The sequence below is a fragment of the Phocoena sinus genome, chromosome 3, assembly GCF_008692025.1.
Source record: "Phocoena sinus isolate mPhoSin1 chromosome 3, mPhoSin1.pri, whole genome shotgun sequence".
Taxonomy (NCBI): domain Eukaryota; kingdom Metazoa; phylum Chordata; class Mammalia; order Artiodactyla; family Phocoenidae; genus Phocoena; species Phocoena sinus.
In genome coordinates, this window is record NC_045765.1 from 84,255,062 (window position 1) to 84,273,737 (window position 18,676).

The 18,676-nt window shown below is 40.9% G+C and overlaps 1 protein-coding gene across 1 annotated transcript in view; it reads left to right on the forward strand.

Moving 5' to 3' along the window:
- The first annotated feature begins 4,164 nt into the window (after nt 1–4,164).
- FBXL17 (F-box and leucine rich repeat protein 17) overlaps nt 4,165–18,676 on the forward strand; it is a 480,642-nt gene continuing 466,130 nt past the window's right edge. The window contains exons 1-2 of the mRNA XM_032627137.1: nt 4,165–5,282; nt 16,260–16,382. Of these exons, the coding sequence (XP_032483028.1) occupies nt 4,284–5,282; nt 16,260–16,382 (1,122 nt within the window). The 5' untranslated portion in view covers nt 4,165–4,283. The remainder of the gene's footprint in view (nt 5,283–16,259; nt 16,383–18,676) is intronic.

Consider the following 18,676-nt stretch of genomic DNA (forward strand, 5'->3'; position numbering starts at 1 on the left):
TCATTAGCCAACTGTAAGCATGAAAGCTTTTTATATGTGGGTGTGTTTTTATAGGCAAATGTGAATTTCAAAGTGAGTACATATATTCTATATCAGCAAAGAAGAAAGAAAAGGCTTTTATTTTAAACTGTTTTCAACATTTTAAATTTATGTGCTGGCTTTCAGTGTGAATCTATGTTATAATACATATCTACTCCAGGTTTGAATTTTATTCAAATATCTAAATATTTTATATTGTAGAATCCATTATTTCACCACAATGTTATACACTGAAATAAGTCATATGAATATACATGTTGCTATTCTGGGGTTCTTGGTTTCTTCCCTATCCATCATCCCCTCCTCTCTACCTAATTCATAAGTGAGTTACTAAATCCTGAAAACTCCACATAAAAAATGTTTCTCAATCCCACCCCTACTTCATTATCTCCACCATGCTGGCCTTAATTCATGCGTTTAAGGCCCATCCATTGATCTTTCAAACAGTCTTAACTGGTCTTCCTGCTAAGAGCCTCTTCCTACTTTAGTCCATTTTCTATACAGTTGCCAGATTATCTTCCTAAAAACTGAGCTAAGTCCCTGTCCTCATGGAGTTTACACTCTTCCACTAGAGACTAAAAGTGAAAAAAATGACAAAACAGACACGTGCTAATGAGATATAAAGAAAATAAAGGCACTGTAAGAGGAAAAGTAAAGGAAGGTGTAATTTTATTTGTTTAATTGAGATACAATTGACATACAGCACTATAAAATTTAAGGTGTACAGCATAAAGAGGGAGTAATTTTAGACAGGGTGGTGACATTTGATTATAACAAATGTTAATGCTCTCCAGCCAAAGACCAACAGGAGCACACCCATAGTTGAACCAAGTTGAGTTTACTGACTTGTTACAAAAAGGCACATAGCACATGTGAGGAATTGTGGAGAGTCTCAATAAAAAGGTGTAAAAGACTTACAGGATTGGGCTTGTGCTTGGTGATTTTGAGGAAGGTTTAAGGCTTTGCTCTGGATTGGATGCTGTCAGGAAGCAGAGGTTATTCTATGATTGGATATTTTAATAATTGTTATCTAGCAGGTAGGAAGAGTGGAGCAAGGCTTAGGTTGTAATTGGTCAAGAAACAGTAATCACTTATATTAGGCAGAATGTTTGGTCATTTTTGTGGTTTGGAGTGTTCTTGTGTTGGTTGTGTTCAGACATGATTACAGAGGCATCTTATTTTTTTCTTGTCTGTTATGATCACAGAGTGGCCATGTTCGATGTTGATGTTTTGTGAGATTGTTTTTGTACAACAGAACACTCAAACCTAGTTGAGAATGCCAGTAACACCAAGGCCTAGCAAATAGTTCCAGGCCAGCTCCTGGTTGTTCAGGCTGCTTTCCTTTTCCTCATTAAAAAGGCCATCCAGTGCTATAATTATCTCTAAATTGCAATTTATTACTCTTACTCATAATTCTGTCTCCTGAATATTTAGAATACTTATCAGTATTATCACTTAGGGTAATGAGTTCTAAAACTCATTATAGCTCTGGTGGCAATAGTAGTAGCTTAATTCTTATTAAAACATATGAAACACTCTGCTACATGCTGTGGTACAGCAGCCACCTGCTTGTGGCTGAATGGCTCTGGAATTGGAAGAACCAGTGCTGTATATTTCAGAAACCACTTCAAAAGTCTCAGAGTCACTTGCCTCACCTCTGAAAACAAGAAGCTGTAGTTAGACTTTATGTGTAGTTCTGATAGATCTGTATGGTGCCAGGCTGTTTGTGTAGTAATCACATGGGGAGCTTGTTAAAATCAGGTAAAAATTCTAGGCCTCCAACTCCAGGGTCTAATTCAGCCTAAATTTTTTGAGATTCCTTCATGTTGTTTCCCTCCCTCCCTTCCTTTTAATTGCTGAGTAGTGTTCTATCGAACGAGCATACCAGTTTAGCCATTCTTCTACTGATGGACATCTAGGTTGTTTGCAGATTTTAATTATCATGAATAAAGCTGCTATGAACATTTTTGCACAAGCCTTTTTGTGTGTATAGCTTTTATTTTTCTTCGATAAATACCTATAAGTGGAATTGCTAGGTCATAATGTGTGTTTAATTTATATGAAGCTAATGGGTCCACAATTTTGACACAGAGAGAGTAATAAAAAGGCTTAGAACACACTCTCCTTTTGCTCAAAGTGTAGCCTGGAAGAGATGCAAAGGATTTGTTATAAGGCCTCAGGTAACCCTGTCACTCCTAACCTCCCTTCCTCACCAGTGAAGCTCTGGGGCCCTGAAAGAATCCTTTAAAGTCAGAGGGATGAAAGCTGTGTGGATAATACCCGCAGGTAAATGTAGTTTGGGCAGTGCCTTGATAGAAATGTATGTTAAACCCTTTGATGAATCTTTGCCTCTAGGTTTCTTGGAATTCCATCTCACTGTTCTTAAGCTGAGAAAGGGAGATCCCTGAATGCTGGCAGACCAAAAATAAAAGTGATTCCTGACAAAGAGGCCTCTATTAGCAAAGGTTTGATGGTACGTTGGGTGAAGGTGGGGTGAGGCTGGCCACTGTGGTGGGAAAGTCAGGCATGCTCAAACAAAGGTTTCTATGCTGACAGGCCTTGAATATTGCAATACTGCTTCCTCAGTCAGTTCTCTGTTACCCTTAGTAGCTTTTAAAAACATCGGCCACCTTCCACCCTTCAGTATGTAACCAGGCTCCACTTAAAGTAGAGACCATTTGAAAGGAACTCTTTCACTTTCTTGCCAAAAATGTCCACCTATCTGTATTCAACCTTGATCTATCTTTTCCTCCTTCCTTCCAGTCACAGTGAAGCCCGTATCCCTCCCAAGGTAATCGTCACTCCATCTTCTCAGGGGCCTTGTTGTATTATCTCTTCTCATTTCCTTACTTCCTCCTTTATATTGGCTCATTCCCATCAGCATGTCCACTTCCTTGCAAAAGCCTCTCCCGATTTCTCCCTTGTGAAAACTAACCTTCTCTCAACACCAGGTACTGCTCCTAGCTATTGCCTTCTTTCTCTGGTCTCATTGTAGGCAAATCTTCTAAAGGGTTGTCTGCCAAGACTATTTCCTCTTTTTCATCTGGGTCTCCCAAGTCTGCCTAGAACCTTTTATCTTAGAGCAGGCACTGCATAATCATTTTAAAAGTACTGTACCTGATGGATGGATAGATGGGACTTGGAGGGTGCAGACGATAAAGTCATCCATAGCTTGCAGCCTGGGATGTTGGATGACTAACTGGGTTGAAAAAACTTTATCTTTCTGGTGTGTATAAATAATTTGATATATGCTTTCATTCTGAAATAAAGTTATGGAAAGTCAGTAGTCTGTCGCAAGCAACAAGTATGCAAACAAGTGGAGAAACACTGCAGAGCCGCACTACCTGCTGTTAGCTCCTTACGTGAGAACTAGAGTCCTCACCAGCCCAGGGCCGCGCATCTGCCACTCCACCCGAGGGGCCGCCGGGGACCCAAGTCGGCCTTCAGGCGGAATCGAGTTTACCTATTCTTCCTGGCCCGGGTCTCCGAGTCGGGAGGTGGGGGTGAAAGAAAGAGCCGAGCGGCTCCCGGCCAATGGCAGTCCTTGAACTTATACCTAGAGACGTCAGCGCGGCAGTGCAAACGGATGCCACACAGCTGGCTCGGAAGCGTCTCCTCCCGCCCCACAAAAGGGGCGTGGGCTACGCGAAACCTTGGGCGATGGGAGGGAAGGGCGCGCGCAGTTCCCCGCGAGCCCCGCACCCTCGCCGGCCCGCTTCCCAGCAGTCCCCACCCGTCCCGGGTGAGCAGCCGGGCGCCCGCGCCCCCCCCCCCAGCGCGCCGCTACCGCGGCTCCGCCCCCTCCCCGAGCAGGTCGCGCGCTCCTGCGGCTCCGAGCTGTGTCGCGGGCGCGCGCGCCGCCAGCAGAGCCGCAGTTAAAATGGTCCGAGCCGGACCCCGCGTTCCCCCTGCAGCCTTACTGACTGACTGAGCCGGCAGGCTCGCTCCCTCCGTCGCGTCCCCAAAGCTCGCGCCCATCGTTCTCCCGGCTTCCCGGGGCAAAGCATGTAGCCCCCATCCGGCGCCAGGCCGGCCCGCAGCTGACGCCCACCCCCCCCCCCCCCCACCGTCGCGTGTGTGCCCGTGTGTGCGTGTGTGTGCGTGTGTGTGCGCAAGGCGGGCGACCCCGCCGCCCGCCGCGGGCCCGAGGCCCAGCCAGAGAGGGACCTTCCTCGCTGCCGGGAGCCCGGCTGTCCGGGCCTCCCTACTTCTCTATCCCGGTCCCCCTCTTCGGGGCCTTCTATATGGGCCACCTTCTCTCGAAGGAGCCGCGTAACCGCCCAAGCCAGAAGAGGCCTCGCTGTTGCAGCTGGTGCCGCCGCCGCCGCCCTCTCCTCAGGCTGCCCCGCCGGACCCCGGCCAAGGCGCCCCCCCAGCCGGCGGCGCCCCGGAGCCGGGACTGCTTCTTCCGCGGGCCCTGCATGCTCTGCTTCATCGTGCACAGCCCCGGCGCGCCCGCCCCCGCCGGCCCAGAGGAGGAGCCGCCGCTCTCGCCGCCGCCGCCGCCGCCGCGGGACGGGGCCTACGCCGCGGCCGCCTCCTCGCAGCACCTGGCGCGGCGCTACGCGGCCCTGGCCGCCGAGGACTGCGCCGCCGCCGCCCGCCGCTTCCTGCTATCCTCGGCCGCCGCCGCCGCCGCCGCCGCTGCTTCGGCCTCGTCGCCCGCCTCCTGCTGCAAAGAGCTGGGGCTGGCCGCGGCAGCCGCCTGGGAACAGCAGGGCCGGAGCCTCTTCTTGGCCAGCCTGGGGCCCGTGCGCTTCCTGGGGCCGCCTGCCGCCGTGCAGCTCTTCCGGGGGCCGCCGCCGCCGGCCGAGCCCCCGACGCCTCCCGAGATGGTGTGCAAGCGGAAGGGGGCCGGGGTCCCCGCCTGCACCCCCTGTAAGCAGCCCCGCTGTGGCGGGGGGGCCTGCGGCGGCGGCGGCGGCAGCGGAGGAGGAGGAGGACCTGCGGGGGGAGGCGCCTCGCCGCCGCGGCCCCCCGACGCCGGCTGCTGCCAGGGCCCAGAGCAGCCACCGCAGCCTCTTTGCTCCCAGCGCTCTTCTCCCACTTCGGAAGGTGCCCCCACAGAGGCCGGTGGGAACGCCGTCCGAGCGGGGGGCACCGCCCCCTCGCCCGCCCAGCAGCACCACGAATGCGGCGACGCGGACTGTCAGGAGACCCCCGAAAATCCGTGCGACTGTCATAGGGAGCCATCCTCCGAAACCCCAGACATCAATCAGCTGCCGCCATCCATCCTGCTCAAGGTGGGTCCGGGCGAGTGGCGCGGGGATGCTCGCTGTCCCCCAACCCCGGCCCCCGCCTCGGAGGTTTTCTCTCTCCTCCCTCTAAGCACGGAGGAGGGGGTTCCCTGACAGCCGGAGACGTCCGAAGGGGAGATTGGGAAGCCAATGGGGAGGATGCCTATGGCATATTATTGAAATAGAAAAACTTGGAGTCTACTAAATGTCTTTTAATAGCTTGGGTCTGTTGCGCATAATTCAGGGTTCATCTATTATTAGATTCCCAGGCCAGGGGTTTAGAACTATTCGTAAGTTTTGTGTGAAATATTGTTTTATCACTTGAGCAGTTTACACTGACTGGGTGAAGACTTTGTATGTTAGTGTTTGAAAGTCTTCAAACAGTATTTTCAGGTTTGATAGCTGCTAGTTGATGTCAAAAACAGTTAATTTTATTGATCATTTACCATGATCAGGCACTGTGCCAGAGCTTTATATACATAATATCTCATTTAATCCTTCAGTTAACGTTGTGAGAGAAATATATGTTAACATCCTTACTTTTATACAAGAAGAAACTGATATTTCAGTGCCATGTGCCACAGTAGTAAAGTCAGGCAGAAGTGGTCTTTGCTCCTACGGAGCTTACAGTCTAGTGGGCTTGAAGAGGTTGAATGACTTGCCAAGGTCACACACAGACAGTAAGGGGCAGATTGGGGAATTTAGGCTGCCTGACTTGAAAACCCTTTTATTTAGCTGTGTTGTATTACCTTTGTACATTTTAACCCTTACATAAAAGCATACAGATTACCAGAAGGTAAGGACAAATGTATTTTTTGTTGGGGGATAGATGAGTGGGGAAGAGGTAGGTGTCTTGTGGGAGCCTTGTCTCGCAACTACTAAGTAAAATTTGCAATTTTTGTCAATGCTAGTGCTAGTCACTTAGTTATGTGATAGTTTGTAGTAAGCTATTATTAAAACGTTATTTTTTCCCTCATTTTCTCTCTTCTCTCCCACCCCCACATCTGCAGCTTTCTGAAGCTTAATAAATATAAACCCGCTTACTCAGTGTGGATGATATTTAAGACTAGATAGAAAAACCTAGATAAGAATTTGGCTACTTTTATTGTTACTGAAGTAAGTGTCATCAATTATAATTGTTGAAAGTATAATTATATACTGTCAACAATATACTTTGATTAGACTTTTTGCATATTTGTAATCCTGTGTGTTTGGGTCTGTTTTATTGTGATATTAATATTTTTGTAAATGATATAGCAAAGGAGTGGGAAAGCTTACCTTTTCCTTGTGTCCAAATGTAATTGTTTAATTTACAGAGGTGTATTTTTGGAGGAGTAATTGCCACCTCTGTATGTTCAGGGTGTGCATTTTAGGGCACAGGAAACATTCTTGAACCTTTTAAATTAGTGGATGACATGGACAAATTAAATATCAACGAATACTTGGTATAGAGGTTTGATTGCTGTCTTGTTTGGTAAGTAAAACTGTTTAAAAACAAAACAAAAACCAGGTACTTCCCACTTTCTACCTAAACCATTATTATTTCATGAAATAGAGAATATTAATACAAAAACAAAAGAAAGAAAAAAGGCTGGTAGGACATGATTGATAATAAAGAGACTTATATAGAATAAGTTTATTTCATTTGCTACATTGTTCTTTTCCACATTTTTGCTAGGGACCGTTGAAAACCTGATCTAAGGGACATTTGGGGAAATTACTCATTAGACTTACCTATTGTGTTGGAGTATTTAGACATGTTATATAGATTTCCATTACTTGTATTAGAAACTTGGATAAAGATACTCTGTGTGGTTTTCATGGTCCTGGTGGTATTCTGCACAGAGTGAGTCAGACTGTCTGGAATGAATTGAAATCGAAGTTTTTTAGTGTTTACCAACTGAAGTAGAACTTTCGGGGATAAGGCTTTGGGGGGCAGAGGCTCTGTGACACAGGTAGTGTTCATTGCTCTATCTTCTCCCCTAAGTGCAGTGCCTGGCATTTAATAGCACTCAGTAAATATTGATGAACAAGTGAATGACCAGGTTTTTAGGAAGTCTGGGCTGAGACTCTGGGTGAATATGCCATGCCAGTAGGGAAGTCTCTAAGAAGTGTTTCTATCCTGAGTTGTTGTTTTGAGCCACAGTAGAGCCATTGGATGGTGAAGAGTTTCTGGCTCTGTTTAGGCGTGGAGAAGAGAAGACTTAGGGAGCTATGACAATTTTCTTTACAGTACCAGAGAGTTGTTGCATAGAGAGGCACAAATCCATTATCCGCATTAGAAAGTATGTCCTACTCCCCTCATAATGGGCGATAACTTCTATAATTGTATTGCTGCGGCCTTTGTACCAGAAGTTACTACAGTTGTAGAAAAGGGGGATGTGGAGGGGAGAGAGTTTGGGAGAGAGACGTGAGGAAATGTGATTCAAAGATGTTTTTAGGGAAGTTGACTCAAACTACCATACTTGCTCAGTTTTTTCCAGGTATGGCAACAGCAAAAGAAAACTAAATTCTTTCTACTGTGGTTCATAGGCAGATTTTTTGGCCCAATATCAATAGGGGTTTTTCTTTTTCAATTTTACTTTTATGTAAGAAGTATTACTTGCTTTAAAATATTCAAATAATGCCCGTAAAGCAAAAGTTGGCCTTGGTTCACCTCCTACTCTCCTACCTAGTTTTCTCTCCAGAGGTCACTAACCACTGTTATCAGTTTAGATTTTTCTTCTAGACTTGTACTGTGGAGTACAGTAGCCGCTAGCCACATGTTGCTATTTAAATTTAAAGTAGTTAAAATGAAATAAAATTTAAAATTCAGTTTCTCAGTCACAGTAGCTGCATTTCAGGGATCAGTAGTCATGCGTGGCTGGCAGCTACTGTACTGGACTGTGCAGTTCCAGAATATTTTTTTCTTTGTAGAGAGCCCTGTGTAAAACTTCATAGCCTTTCATAAATGGCATCAAAATGTACATGTTCTGCAATTGTTTTCATTAACAGTATGGTTTGGAGGTTTTTTTTTTATTAGTGAGTGTATGGTTTCCTTCATTCTTTTTAACTGTTGTATAGTATCCCATAGTATTATGCCATACTATATTTCAGTATGGTATAATTGGATGTTTTCAATTTATTACTATTGTAAACAATGCTAATAGATGTTTTCTATGCACATGTGGTCATTTTTCTAGGGTAGATTTCAAGAAGTGGAATTTCAGGGTTGAAGAATGTGATTCTCTGAAAATTTAAAAAGTCCTTTCTAACTATAGGAGCTCTGTAAAGATGAAATGAATTTTTTCTTAAAATGGTGAACTTCATTGGAAATCATAATTATGTAACTTCAGGAAGATACCTTTGAGGTCATCTTGTCACTCCCTACTTCTTATGCATGAAGAAACAGGCCTGTAGAAGTGATATGGCTTACCCCAAGACATTTCAGATAGTGAATGGCAGACCCTGGGCTAGAACCCAGCTCAGTGTTTCCAGGTTTAGAGATCTTTTCAACATATGGTGTAAAAGGGCTTAAATAGTCTTCTCTCAGAAATTTATGAAAGAGATTCCTGAATTAGGGAGTGGGGGGAAGCTTACACCAGCCAACATCTAACCATTATGAGTCAGAGGCTAATTTTATAATTGGGTCTGTAAGGTTGAATTGTGTCTTTAAATATTAGAAATTTGAGAAGCAGGGAATGGCTCTTCAAAGGTCAACTGTGGGAATAGCATTTTCTGAAGTACTTAAGCCTGTTACATATGATCTTGGACTGGTAAATGGATTGTTTTGGATCACATAAGCTAGCTTCAGTCTTTGCTACCTGTTGCCTTTATTACTTTAAGCAACCTTACCTACTGATATCACAATTAGATTTTTATATAGTGGATCCACTATAACAGTTTTACCAAATGATAGCAGTGGAATATTTTTCTTTAAGTAGTAGCTATTTGAGTAACTGGGTATTTTGAATCTATATTTAAATTTTAGAGGCTTTGTATGCTATATATTTAGATATCTTGCTCTCTGTCAGCAGACTATTTCTTTCCAAAGGAAACCAGGTGAGTGAGAGACCCAAAATCTATCACCACCATTAGAAAACCACTTCACCATGAATGCATCTCTGATAATGTATCAGTAGTTGTTAAATTTGTATTTTTATAGCTTTATTATGAACAGGTTGCTTTAGTGATCAAGGAAGAGTTTTATAAGAGAAGTGTGCTTTGGAGGAAAGCTTATGTATCTGATCTATTTTTTTCAAATATGAAAACAAGGATAAAAGCAATGACAATAGGAGTTGAAGAAAAAAAGTGATGTGACTTTTTAAAGCTTTGAATGTAGATCACTAGTGGGTAAGAGGAGCTAAGTTACATGTAGCTTTTCATGAGTGCTTTGACTTAAGGCTCCAGTACCAGATAAATTCTAGAAAGTATGGCTCTGGAGTTCTAGGGATGGTTTAGCCCGTGCTAAAATGGAGTGTCCTTAGGAAGTCAGGTTCAAGATTGTTCTTTGCTGGAGAATGCCTAGTAATCTTGGATAATTTAATCAAATCAGGCTACCAAAAGGTGAGATTTTTTTTCTTCTCATTTTGAGAAGTCTATACATTTTGGTGCCTTGTAAGGAGTAGCTGTCAAGGGGAGTAACCTTAAGCTGTTCTTTACCAACTTAAGATACCAGGTTGTATAAATGATAGGGAGTGTAAGGGAAGATATGTGAAGGCAAATATGGAAGCATTTAATATTAAAATAATAGTTTCTTAAAAAGTTACTTATCTTTGGTTAAATATCCTGTTTTATGCTTATCAAGAATCTTGAAGCAACAAACATATATTGTCCAGCACTGGGAAATACAGCCATTATTTTGTAATGACTTTAAATGGAGTATAACTGTAAAAATATTGAATCACTGTGTTGTACACCTGAAACTAATATAATATTGTGAATCAACTATACTTCAATTAGAAATAAAGAATCTTGCCCAAGTCTTGGCCACTTTGGTGTTCAAGTGATGTGGTAAGGGCATCCATGTGGTGGAAGAAGCTAGCAACAGTGACGGGAGATTGGTTACATACATACATACATGCATGCATTCCCTCACTCTGCCCTCTAAGAGGATCTTTGAGCAGCAATACCCAAGACAGTGAGTACACTTAGTGTCTAGATCTTAGCTTCTAAATATCATTCTCTGCTAAAAGGAATCAGTGTTCCTTGGAGAAATGACTGATTCCAGGGCTGGGACAAGTAAAGCACAAGATGAGCTTGGAATATTTTGAGCCAGAATGCAAGGAAGTGCTCAGAGAATAATGGAGATATATGTCAAAAGAACACATTATTTCATAGTGTCTCCTCCCAAAATACTTTTAAAAAAGTCTTGTTTTATTGACTTTTGTGACTGGCTTTCGAATAAAACTTATTCTTGTGTAAATACCTGACTTTGCTATAGACTAATACTCTATGTAGTAACAGTTGGGGGTTTTATTAGTTTGCTGTGCTTTAAATTTTAATGATTAAATTGTGAGAAATTATTTTACAGATTAGGAAATAGTTTAAGAATCTGTGACTTCCCTATGGCTGTACGGTTAGAAAAATACCAGAAAGGGAATTCCCTGGAGGTCCAGTGGTTAGGACTCACCGCTTTCACTGCCGGGGCTCAGGTTCAATCCCGGGTCGGAGAACTAAGATCCCCGCAAGCCCCGTGTGGCCAAAAAAAAAAAAAAAAAGTACCAGAAATATGTTTTGTGTCTCTGTTTTTCTAAATGGTGCTTTATTCAACAGACTGTTTAGTAAATTTTACTTTCAAGCTTTTGGCAAGCAATATAAGTAGAATATTTAAGAAAGAGGCAAGATATGGTGTACATAGGAAAAAAATTGAAAAGGCCAAAAAAGTTAAACTGACATAGAGAAGATAGTCAATATAAAATAGCTACACAGATTTACTTCTTATATTTCTATAACTTGCATGCTCGTAAGCCTTAACTCCTTTTTGTAGTAATATCTGATAGCAGATAAGATCTCTTCATCAAGAAAAGAAATGGCCAAATGTAGGTGTTGGCATGGTTGATTTTTAAGTACTATAAAGGTCTGTGGGATATGTATGACCAAATGTTAAGCAATGATACGTTCTCTGGAAGTTTTTTTAGTCTGAAATATCTTCTGATACCTTATGTCAATGCCTCAGTCAAAAATAGAATCTTCAAGTTTTAGAAATATTTGGATATTGGCCTGGTAGTGATTAGTTCAGATTATATCAGTAATATGGCTTGTACATTTTCTGGTAATTAATAGCTTAGTTGCATTGTCCAGATCTGCCAGTAAAGATTAAGAATATTAAGCATGTTTTCAACCCAGGTCCTGACTAGAAGTCATTGTTGTTTCCCAATATCCATTCGCCTTATATTATTTTTAGTAACAGTACCCATCGTGTTCTAGTTAGGCACATGATTACCTAACTAGAGACTTTCTTAGCCTCTCATATAGGGGTGGCTATGTGACTAAATATTGGATAATAGGATGTGAGTGGAAGCAATGTATATGACTTCCAGATCATACTATAAAAGGCAGCTGCTTGTCCTTTTGCTTCCTCTTCCCTTTTCCAGGGCTAGACCACCTGTATTAAAAGAGTAACCCATTTTCTACCCTATAAATTAGGGCAGTGATGAAAAAGCAACAAGATATAAGATGATAGATCCTTCGATCTAATACAGCGTTAGAGTACCTACTTGGCTTGGACTTCTGTCACGCTCAAGACATTGCTAACAGGCCTGTGTTAAAGTAAGCAATTTCCTGGCTTGATGCAAGTGCCATTTCAGTTTTTTCATTGTCATTTTTTCCTCTTTCTTATTTAGCAAAAATGTTCCAGGCCAGTCCTTTACAGACCTATGTTCTCTTTCTTCAAAGCAACCTTTGAAATGTTCTTTCTCTTGAATCTCAGATGATCCAGAGATAATTCAGAAATGCCTTTGACCATATAATCTTGAAACCAGTGAATAAATCTCATGCCTTAGTGTCTCCCACAGAAACCTAGGTACATGTGCACAGATGTTTGTTAAATGAGTTAAGAAAATAGCATGGTGCATAGTAGTTTTTTTCTGAGGAGTTAGGATAGGGGCGAGATAGCATTTTAATGACAGAAAGAAAAGTGGGAATATTTAAACACATGTTAGTTAATTATTTCTGTTTAACAAATTATGCAGTTTAAAACCACAAACATTTATTACCTCATATTTTCTGTGGGTTAGAATCCCTTTGTGGCTTAGCTGGGTCCTTCTGATCCAAGGTCTCTTACGAGGTTATATTCAGGTGTTTGCTGGGGCTACTCGACTGGGACTTGAGAATTTTCACCCAAGCTTACTTGCATGGCTTTTGGCAGGCCTCAGGTCCTTACTGGCCGTTGGCCAGATGCTTAAGTTTCTTGCCATGCCATTTGGGCTTCTCCATAGGGCTAATCACGTAGAGCAACAGAGTCAAGAACACTCAAAATGGAAGCCACAGTTTTCTTAATCTAATCTCTTCTGCCATACTCTGTTCATTAGAAGTGAGTCAGTAAATCCAGCTTACCCTCAAGAGGAGAGAATTACACAGGTGTAAATACCAGCAGGTGGGGTCATTGAGGGCCATTTTGTAGGTTGCCTACCACAAACCATATGCAAAGATCTATTAAATATGCATTGGTATTTTAGCTGAGTATTTTGCCTTTTTACTTTTATCCATCTTTGCTGGTACTGGTTTTATCTTTACTCACTAATTTCCTTTCACCTGAATAAATAAGACCCATCTAGATCTATCTAGATTAGTCAATTTTGTGTTAATGATAACAATCCTCTCACTTTTACAAAGGAGAAAACTAAGGTTCAAAGAAGGTATGATCGAAAGTCGGACATATTTTAAACAAGGTGTTTCTTGGTTCCAGTGACTATGTTCCACAAATCTTCTCTTTGTTAAGGGACAAATTAGCCCTTTAAAGCCATGTAGTCCTTTAACCTTAAACAAATGATCTAGTCTCTCTAAATCTCTCTAAATTCTCTCATCTATAAAATGAGGGGAACAAGCATTAAAAATATCCACCAGAGAGGGACTTCCAGCTTTGGCTGCATGAAGAGTTTGGTGAATCCTCTCCACAAACACAAAATAAATATATATAAATTTTATATATATATATATATATATATATATATATATATATATATATATATATAAAATAACTGGGAAGAATTGCCCAAAACTATTTGGGCTTTGGAAATCGACCAAAAGCACACAACAAAATGAGACGCATTTATTCTTAGGAAAACTACTAGAGCTTCAGGTAAGAATAGTGGAGGTCTACACCACACTTGAATGAGGCCCCTACTGTACCCTCGAACCCCAGTACCTTTGGCAAGAATCAGGAGCTTGGAAAACCAGCAGCTTAGGTGTCTTAAGAGGGTAACTTAGTTTGGGGCAATAAGTAACAACCTGTGTTTGTCAACTAAAAGTGATGAACTTGTTAGGAAAAAAATGGTGAAAACCCACATATTTGCAAGTCTCATGTTGTGGTGCCAGTTGGGATGAGTGGGGGACGAGCTAGGAGTTTAACAGCCAGACCTTGGAAAAGAGAGAACCATAAAGGGATAATAAGCTCTTAACATATCCTTGGCTTACTCTGAAACTATGCATATGTGCAGGGGAAACTTGAGAGTATCTAGCAGAAAGCAAGGGCTAAAGCAGACTTGAGTATAAGCCTTGAATATGCTTTTCCCATCCCACGCACAGATTGGAGAGCAGACTTGAGATGTTTGAGCATATCTTTGCCCAAATAACTAGCTGGAAACTAAGCAATTTGGACACAGGTTGACCTCCCTAGGAAGCCAGGCTAAAAAAAAAATATGAATAAGAATTAAAACTTGAGCAGAGACATTCAAACTTCAGGGGACTCATATCCTACCATTTAAGGCCAGGGAGATTAAAGTTGAAAAAAAATTCTGAAAAGTAAATCAAATTCCAGAGTTGCTACAATATGTTACCTAAAATGTCTGGTTTTGAATGAAAAATTGAGACATGTAAAGAGACAGAAAAAAATGGAACCTATACTGAGAGAAAAGAGAGCAGTTAATAGAAACTGAGTAGGCACAGATATTAGACTTAGCAGATAAAAACTTTAAACTGCTATTATAAACATGTTAAAAGAATGGAAGGAAACATGATTTAAATTACAGAAGAATATGATAACATTGACCCAACAAATGGGAAATCTCAGTATGAAGAAGTGGAAAGTATAAAAAAGTATTCTTTGATGCTGTTGCAAATAGAACTGCTTTCTTATTTCATTTCTGATTTGTTCATTGCTAGTATACAGAAATATTTGCTTATTAGCTCTAAATTTTTGTATGTATTTTTTTTTCTGTATATAAGATCATGATATCTGTGACTATGGAACATTTTCATTCTTCCTTTCTAACCTGGATGCCTTTTATTTCTTTTCCTTACATAATTGCCCAGGCCAGAATCTCCAATACGATGTTGCATAGGAGTGGAGATGGTAGAAATCTTTTTCTTGTTCCTCATCTCAGGGGAAAACATTCAATCTTTCACTATTAGGTATAATGATAATTGTGGAACTTTTATAGATGCCATCTATCACATTAAGGAAGTTTCCTTTTATTCCTAGTTTTCTGAGTATTTTTTGTCAAGAAAGGGTATTGGAGTTTGTCAAATGCTTTTTCTGCATTAATTGAGTTGGTTGGGTTTTTTAAACCTTCATTTTATTAATATGGTTAAATGGATTAATATGTTAAATGGATTTATTTTTGCATGTTGAACCATCTTTGCATTCCTGGGATAGATCCCACTTGGCCATGGTGTATGATCCTTTTAATATGCTGCTGGATTCAGTTTGCTAATACAGTTGACCCTTGAACAACATGGATTTGAACTGTGCAGGTTTTCTTACATGCAGATTTCTTTTCAAGAGTAAATACTGTAGTACTACATGATCCTTGGTTGGTTGAATCCATGGGTGAGGAACCGCATATAGAGAGGGCCAACCAAAAGTGATACTTGGGTTTTCGACTGCATTGAGGGTCAACACCCCAAACCTCTGCATTGTTCAAGGGTCAAATGTATTTTGTTAGGATTGTTTGCATTTAAATTCATAAGGAACGTTGGTCTTTAGTTTTCTTGTGATGTTGGTCTATAGTTTTCTTGTGATGTTTTTGGCTTTGGTATGAGGGTAATGCTAACCTCATAGAATGAATTAGCAAGGGTTCCCTCATGCTCCAATTTTGGGAAGAATTTAAGAAGAATTTGTATTTGTTCTTCTTTAAATATATCACTATTGAGGCCATCTGGTCCTTGGTCTTTCTTTGTTAGAAGTTTTTATATTACTGATTTAATATTTCTACTTGTTATAGGTCTATTCAAATTTTCTATTTCTTCTGAGTCAGTTTTTTGTAGTTTTTATGTTTCTAGAAGTTTGTTTCCTTTAGGTTATCTAATTTGTTGGCATACAGTGTTCATAATATTCTCTTATAATTCTGTTTTTGTAAGGCTGGTAATAATGTCTCTATTTATTCATGATTTTAGTAATTTGAGTGTTTGCTTTTTTTTCCCTCTCTTGGTTGTGTTCTTAGCTTCTCCCATATCATACTTCCTCTTTAGGACAGTCCATAACAATGACTCTTTTAATAATGGCCACTTGTACTTAAGATGGTTTTCTGTTTTTAAAGTTGATTTTTCATGGCTGGAAAGGCGGCCACCCCCTTGCCTGTTGTGCACCCTCGCCCTTCACACAACACACTTTCATAGGGAACCTGGTGCTAAACCATTCGTAGATGACCTGCTTCTGGGTCAGGGTGTCTTACATAGCAGAGCAGCTCCCTCACTGCGATCTATTTAAAGTCAGCCCTCGACAGAAAGGATAAATTAAAAAAAAAAAAAAAAAAAAAGGGTAATTTTTTCTAACTGATGAAGACCTTTTCATTGCCTTTAAAATTTTTAGCGCATATTATGTGGTTCCTTTTTTATTCACAGATATTTTCCAATTTATCCCTGGATGAGCGTTGCCTTTCTGCATCATTGGTTTGCAAGTACTGGCGTGACCTTTGTTTAGATTTCCAGTTTTGGAAGCAGCTGGATCTTAGTAGTCGTCAGCAGGTATGGATTCTAATTCTAAAGAAACACTCAGGTTGACCTATTCAAAAAATATCTTTTTCCTCCTCAGAAATCACTTCTTTCACGCTGTTTTTCAAGATAGTTCAAATGACTGTAATCTATAATTCTGTGCTTTAGTAATTTTTTTTCAAATTCAAGTTGAAGCTAGGTTCCTATGATGAAGAATACATTTTTTAGTTTGGATTGGTAATTTTGGGTTGGTTCTTAATCCTCTTTGTCTTAGTCCTCTTCATCCCCCCCCTCAGTTTTTACTACCTTTAAAAAGAGTTATTAAACTTTTCATTTTTTGGAGGGGTCATTTTACAAATATTAGTTTAATAGTAGAAAATAAGGTAGACATTTACATAGTGCTGCTGATGTGCCATGTACATACTGTTCAGTGAGCTTTATATGTATTTATTTGATCAACTTATGAGTTGATACTATCATTATCCCTATTAATTTATTATTATACTTTTCATAACAGTATACTTATAATGTTATTTTGTGTGAAGAAATGGAAGCAAAATGGAATAAGATAACTCATTTTGTTTTAATTTTCATTTTGATGAATTTTCTAATCCTCCCCATTGCCCGACTGCCAATATGTTTATATGGTGGCATAAATTAGGAAAGAAGATAGTTAATAGTGCTTATTACAAATAATTTGTTGGACGTGTTAAATTCTTCCCTTAAACTTGGTTTTCAGTGCTTGGCATTGGAAACATAAAAAAGATATCCAATAAGAATAGGATTTTATTAGACTACTAAACCTGCTTTAAATCCTTCCATGATATTGTTAGTGATGGGCTGCTAAATGTTTAACAGCTGGCTTTCAAAAACAAATGAGCAAAGAAAAAGCCCTGATTTGTTATATTTTCCAGTTTTTGTTGTACAAATATTTTCACCATGACCCATTTCAAGCTACCAATGTGATGTCACTGAATGTAGTGATATGACTGACTTCGAAAGTGGTATATACTATAGACTTGTGATTTGGTACAAGCCAACTCCAACACACCAGTGGTAGCATTTGTGAGTGTTTATAAACACATGTACTTTAAACAAAATAAGCAAGTTCCTGAGCATTTGTGTATGAGTTTTCTTTTTGTTTTACTGCCTCATTGGTAAGAGGTTAAGACAGTTATAGAATTAGTCATTTACCTGTCCAGGTTCATGAAATTTGTGTCCAGGGGGAATGGTGAATATTTAGTTAGTTGTGGCTGATACAGTGGAGAGAGGTAACGTGAAGTAATCCATTGGCTCTATACTTCATTAGTCTTGGTTGTCTGAGCTATTTGTTACAAACTCAGACTAAGAAGAGCTTTTCCCCTCTCCTGGTAGTTAGATCTGGAGGTGAAAAAAGAAAAAAAAAAAAAAAAGAGAGGTATGCTGTTTCCAACAAGCGTAAACAAAGGTATTTTCAACCTTGGCTCTTACTCCTTGTATCCCTCAACATTCCAATTCTTTCCTTTTTCCTTTCTTTTTTTTTTTTCAAATAAATTTATTTATTTATTTATTTTTGGCTGCGTTGGGTCTTCGTTGCTGTGTGTGGGCTTTCTCTAGTTGTGGTGGCCGGGGGCTACTCTTCATTGCGGTGCATGGGCTTCTCGTTGTTGCAGTGGCTTCTCTTGTTGCAGAGCACGGGCTCTAGGTGCGCAGGCTTCAGTAGTGGCACGCGGGCTCAGTAGTTGTGGCTCGTGAGCTCTAGAGTGCAGGCTCAGTAGTTGTGGTGCATGGGCTTAGTTGCTCTGTGGCATATGGGATCTTCCCAGACCAGGGCTCAAACCTGTGTCCCCTGCATTGATGGGCGGATTCTTAACCACTGCGCCACCAGGGAAGCCCTTCTTTTTCCTTTCTAAATTTCATCATGTGCATTTTCTCTCATCATTATTTTTGCACAAAAGACTTGAATAATGTTAACTCTGTTTTCTTTTTTTGGAAATATGATTGGGCAGGGAATGTGTAGAGGTTGGTTTCTAAAATTTGTTTAAAGAATTGAGATGGCCATATGAATTTTTCAGCAGTTGAATTTTAAGGTTACTTACAGGTAGCTTTGAGTCTTCCGAGAAAAACTTTTTTTTTTTTTTTTTTTTTTGCGGTACACGGGCCTCTCACTGTTGTGGCCTCTCCTGTTGCGGAGCACAGGCTCCGGACGCGCAGGCTCAGCAGCCATGGCTCACGGACCCAGCCGCTCTGCGGCATGTGGGATCTTCTCGGACTGGGGCACAAACCCATGTCCCCTGCATCGGCAAGCAGACTCTCAACCACTGCGCCACCAGGGAAGCCCGAGAAAA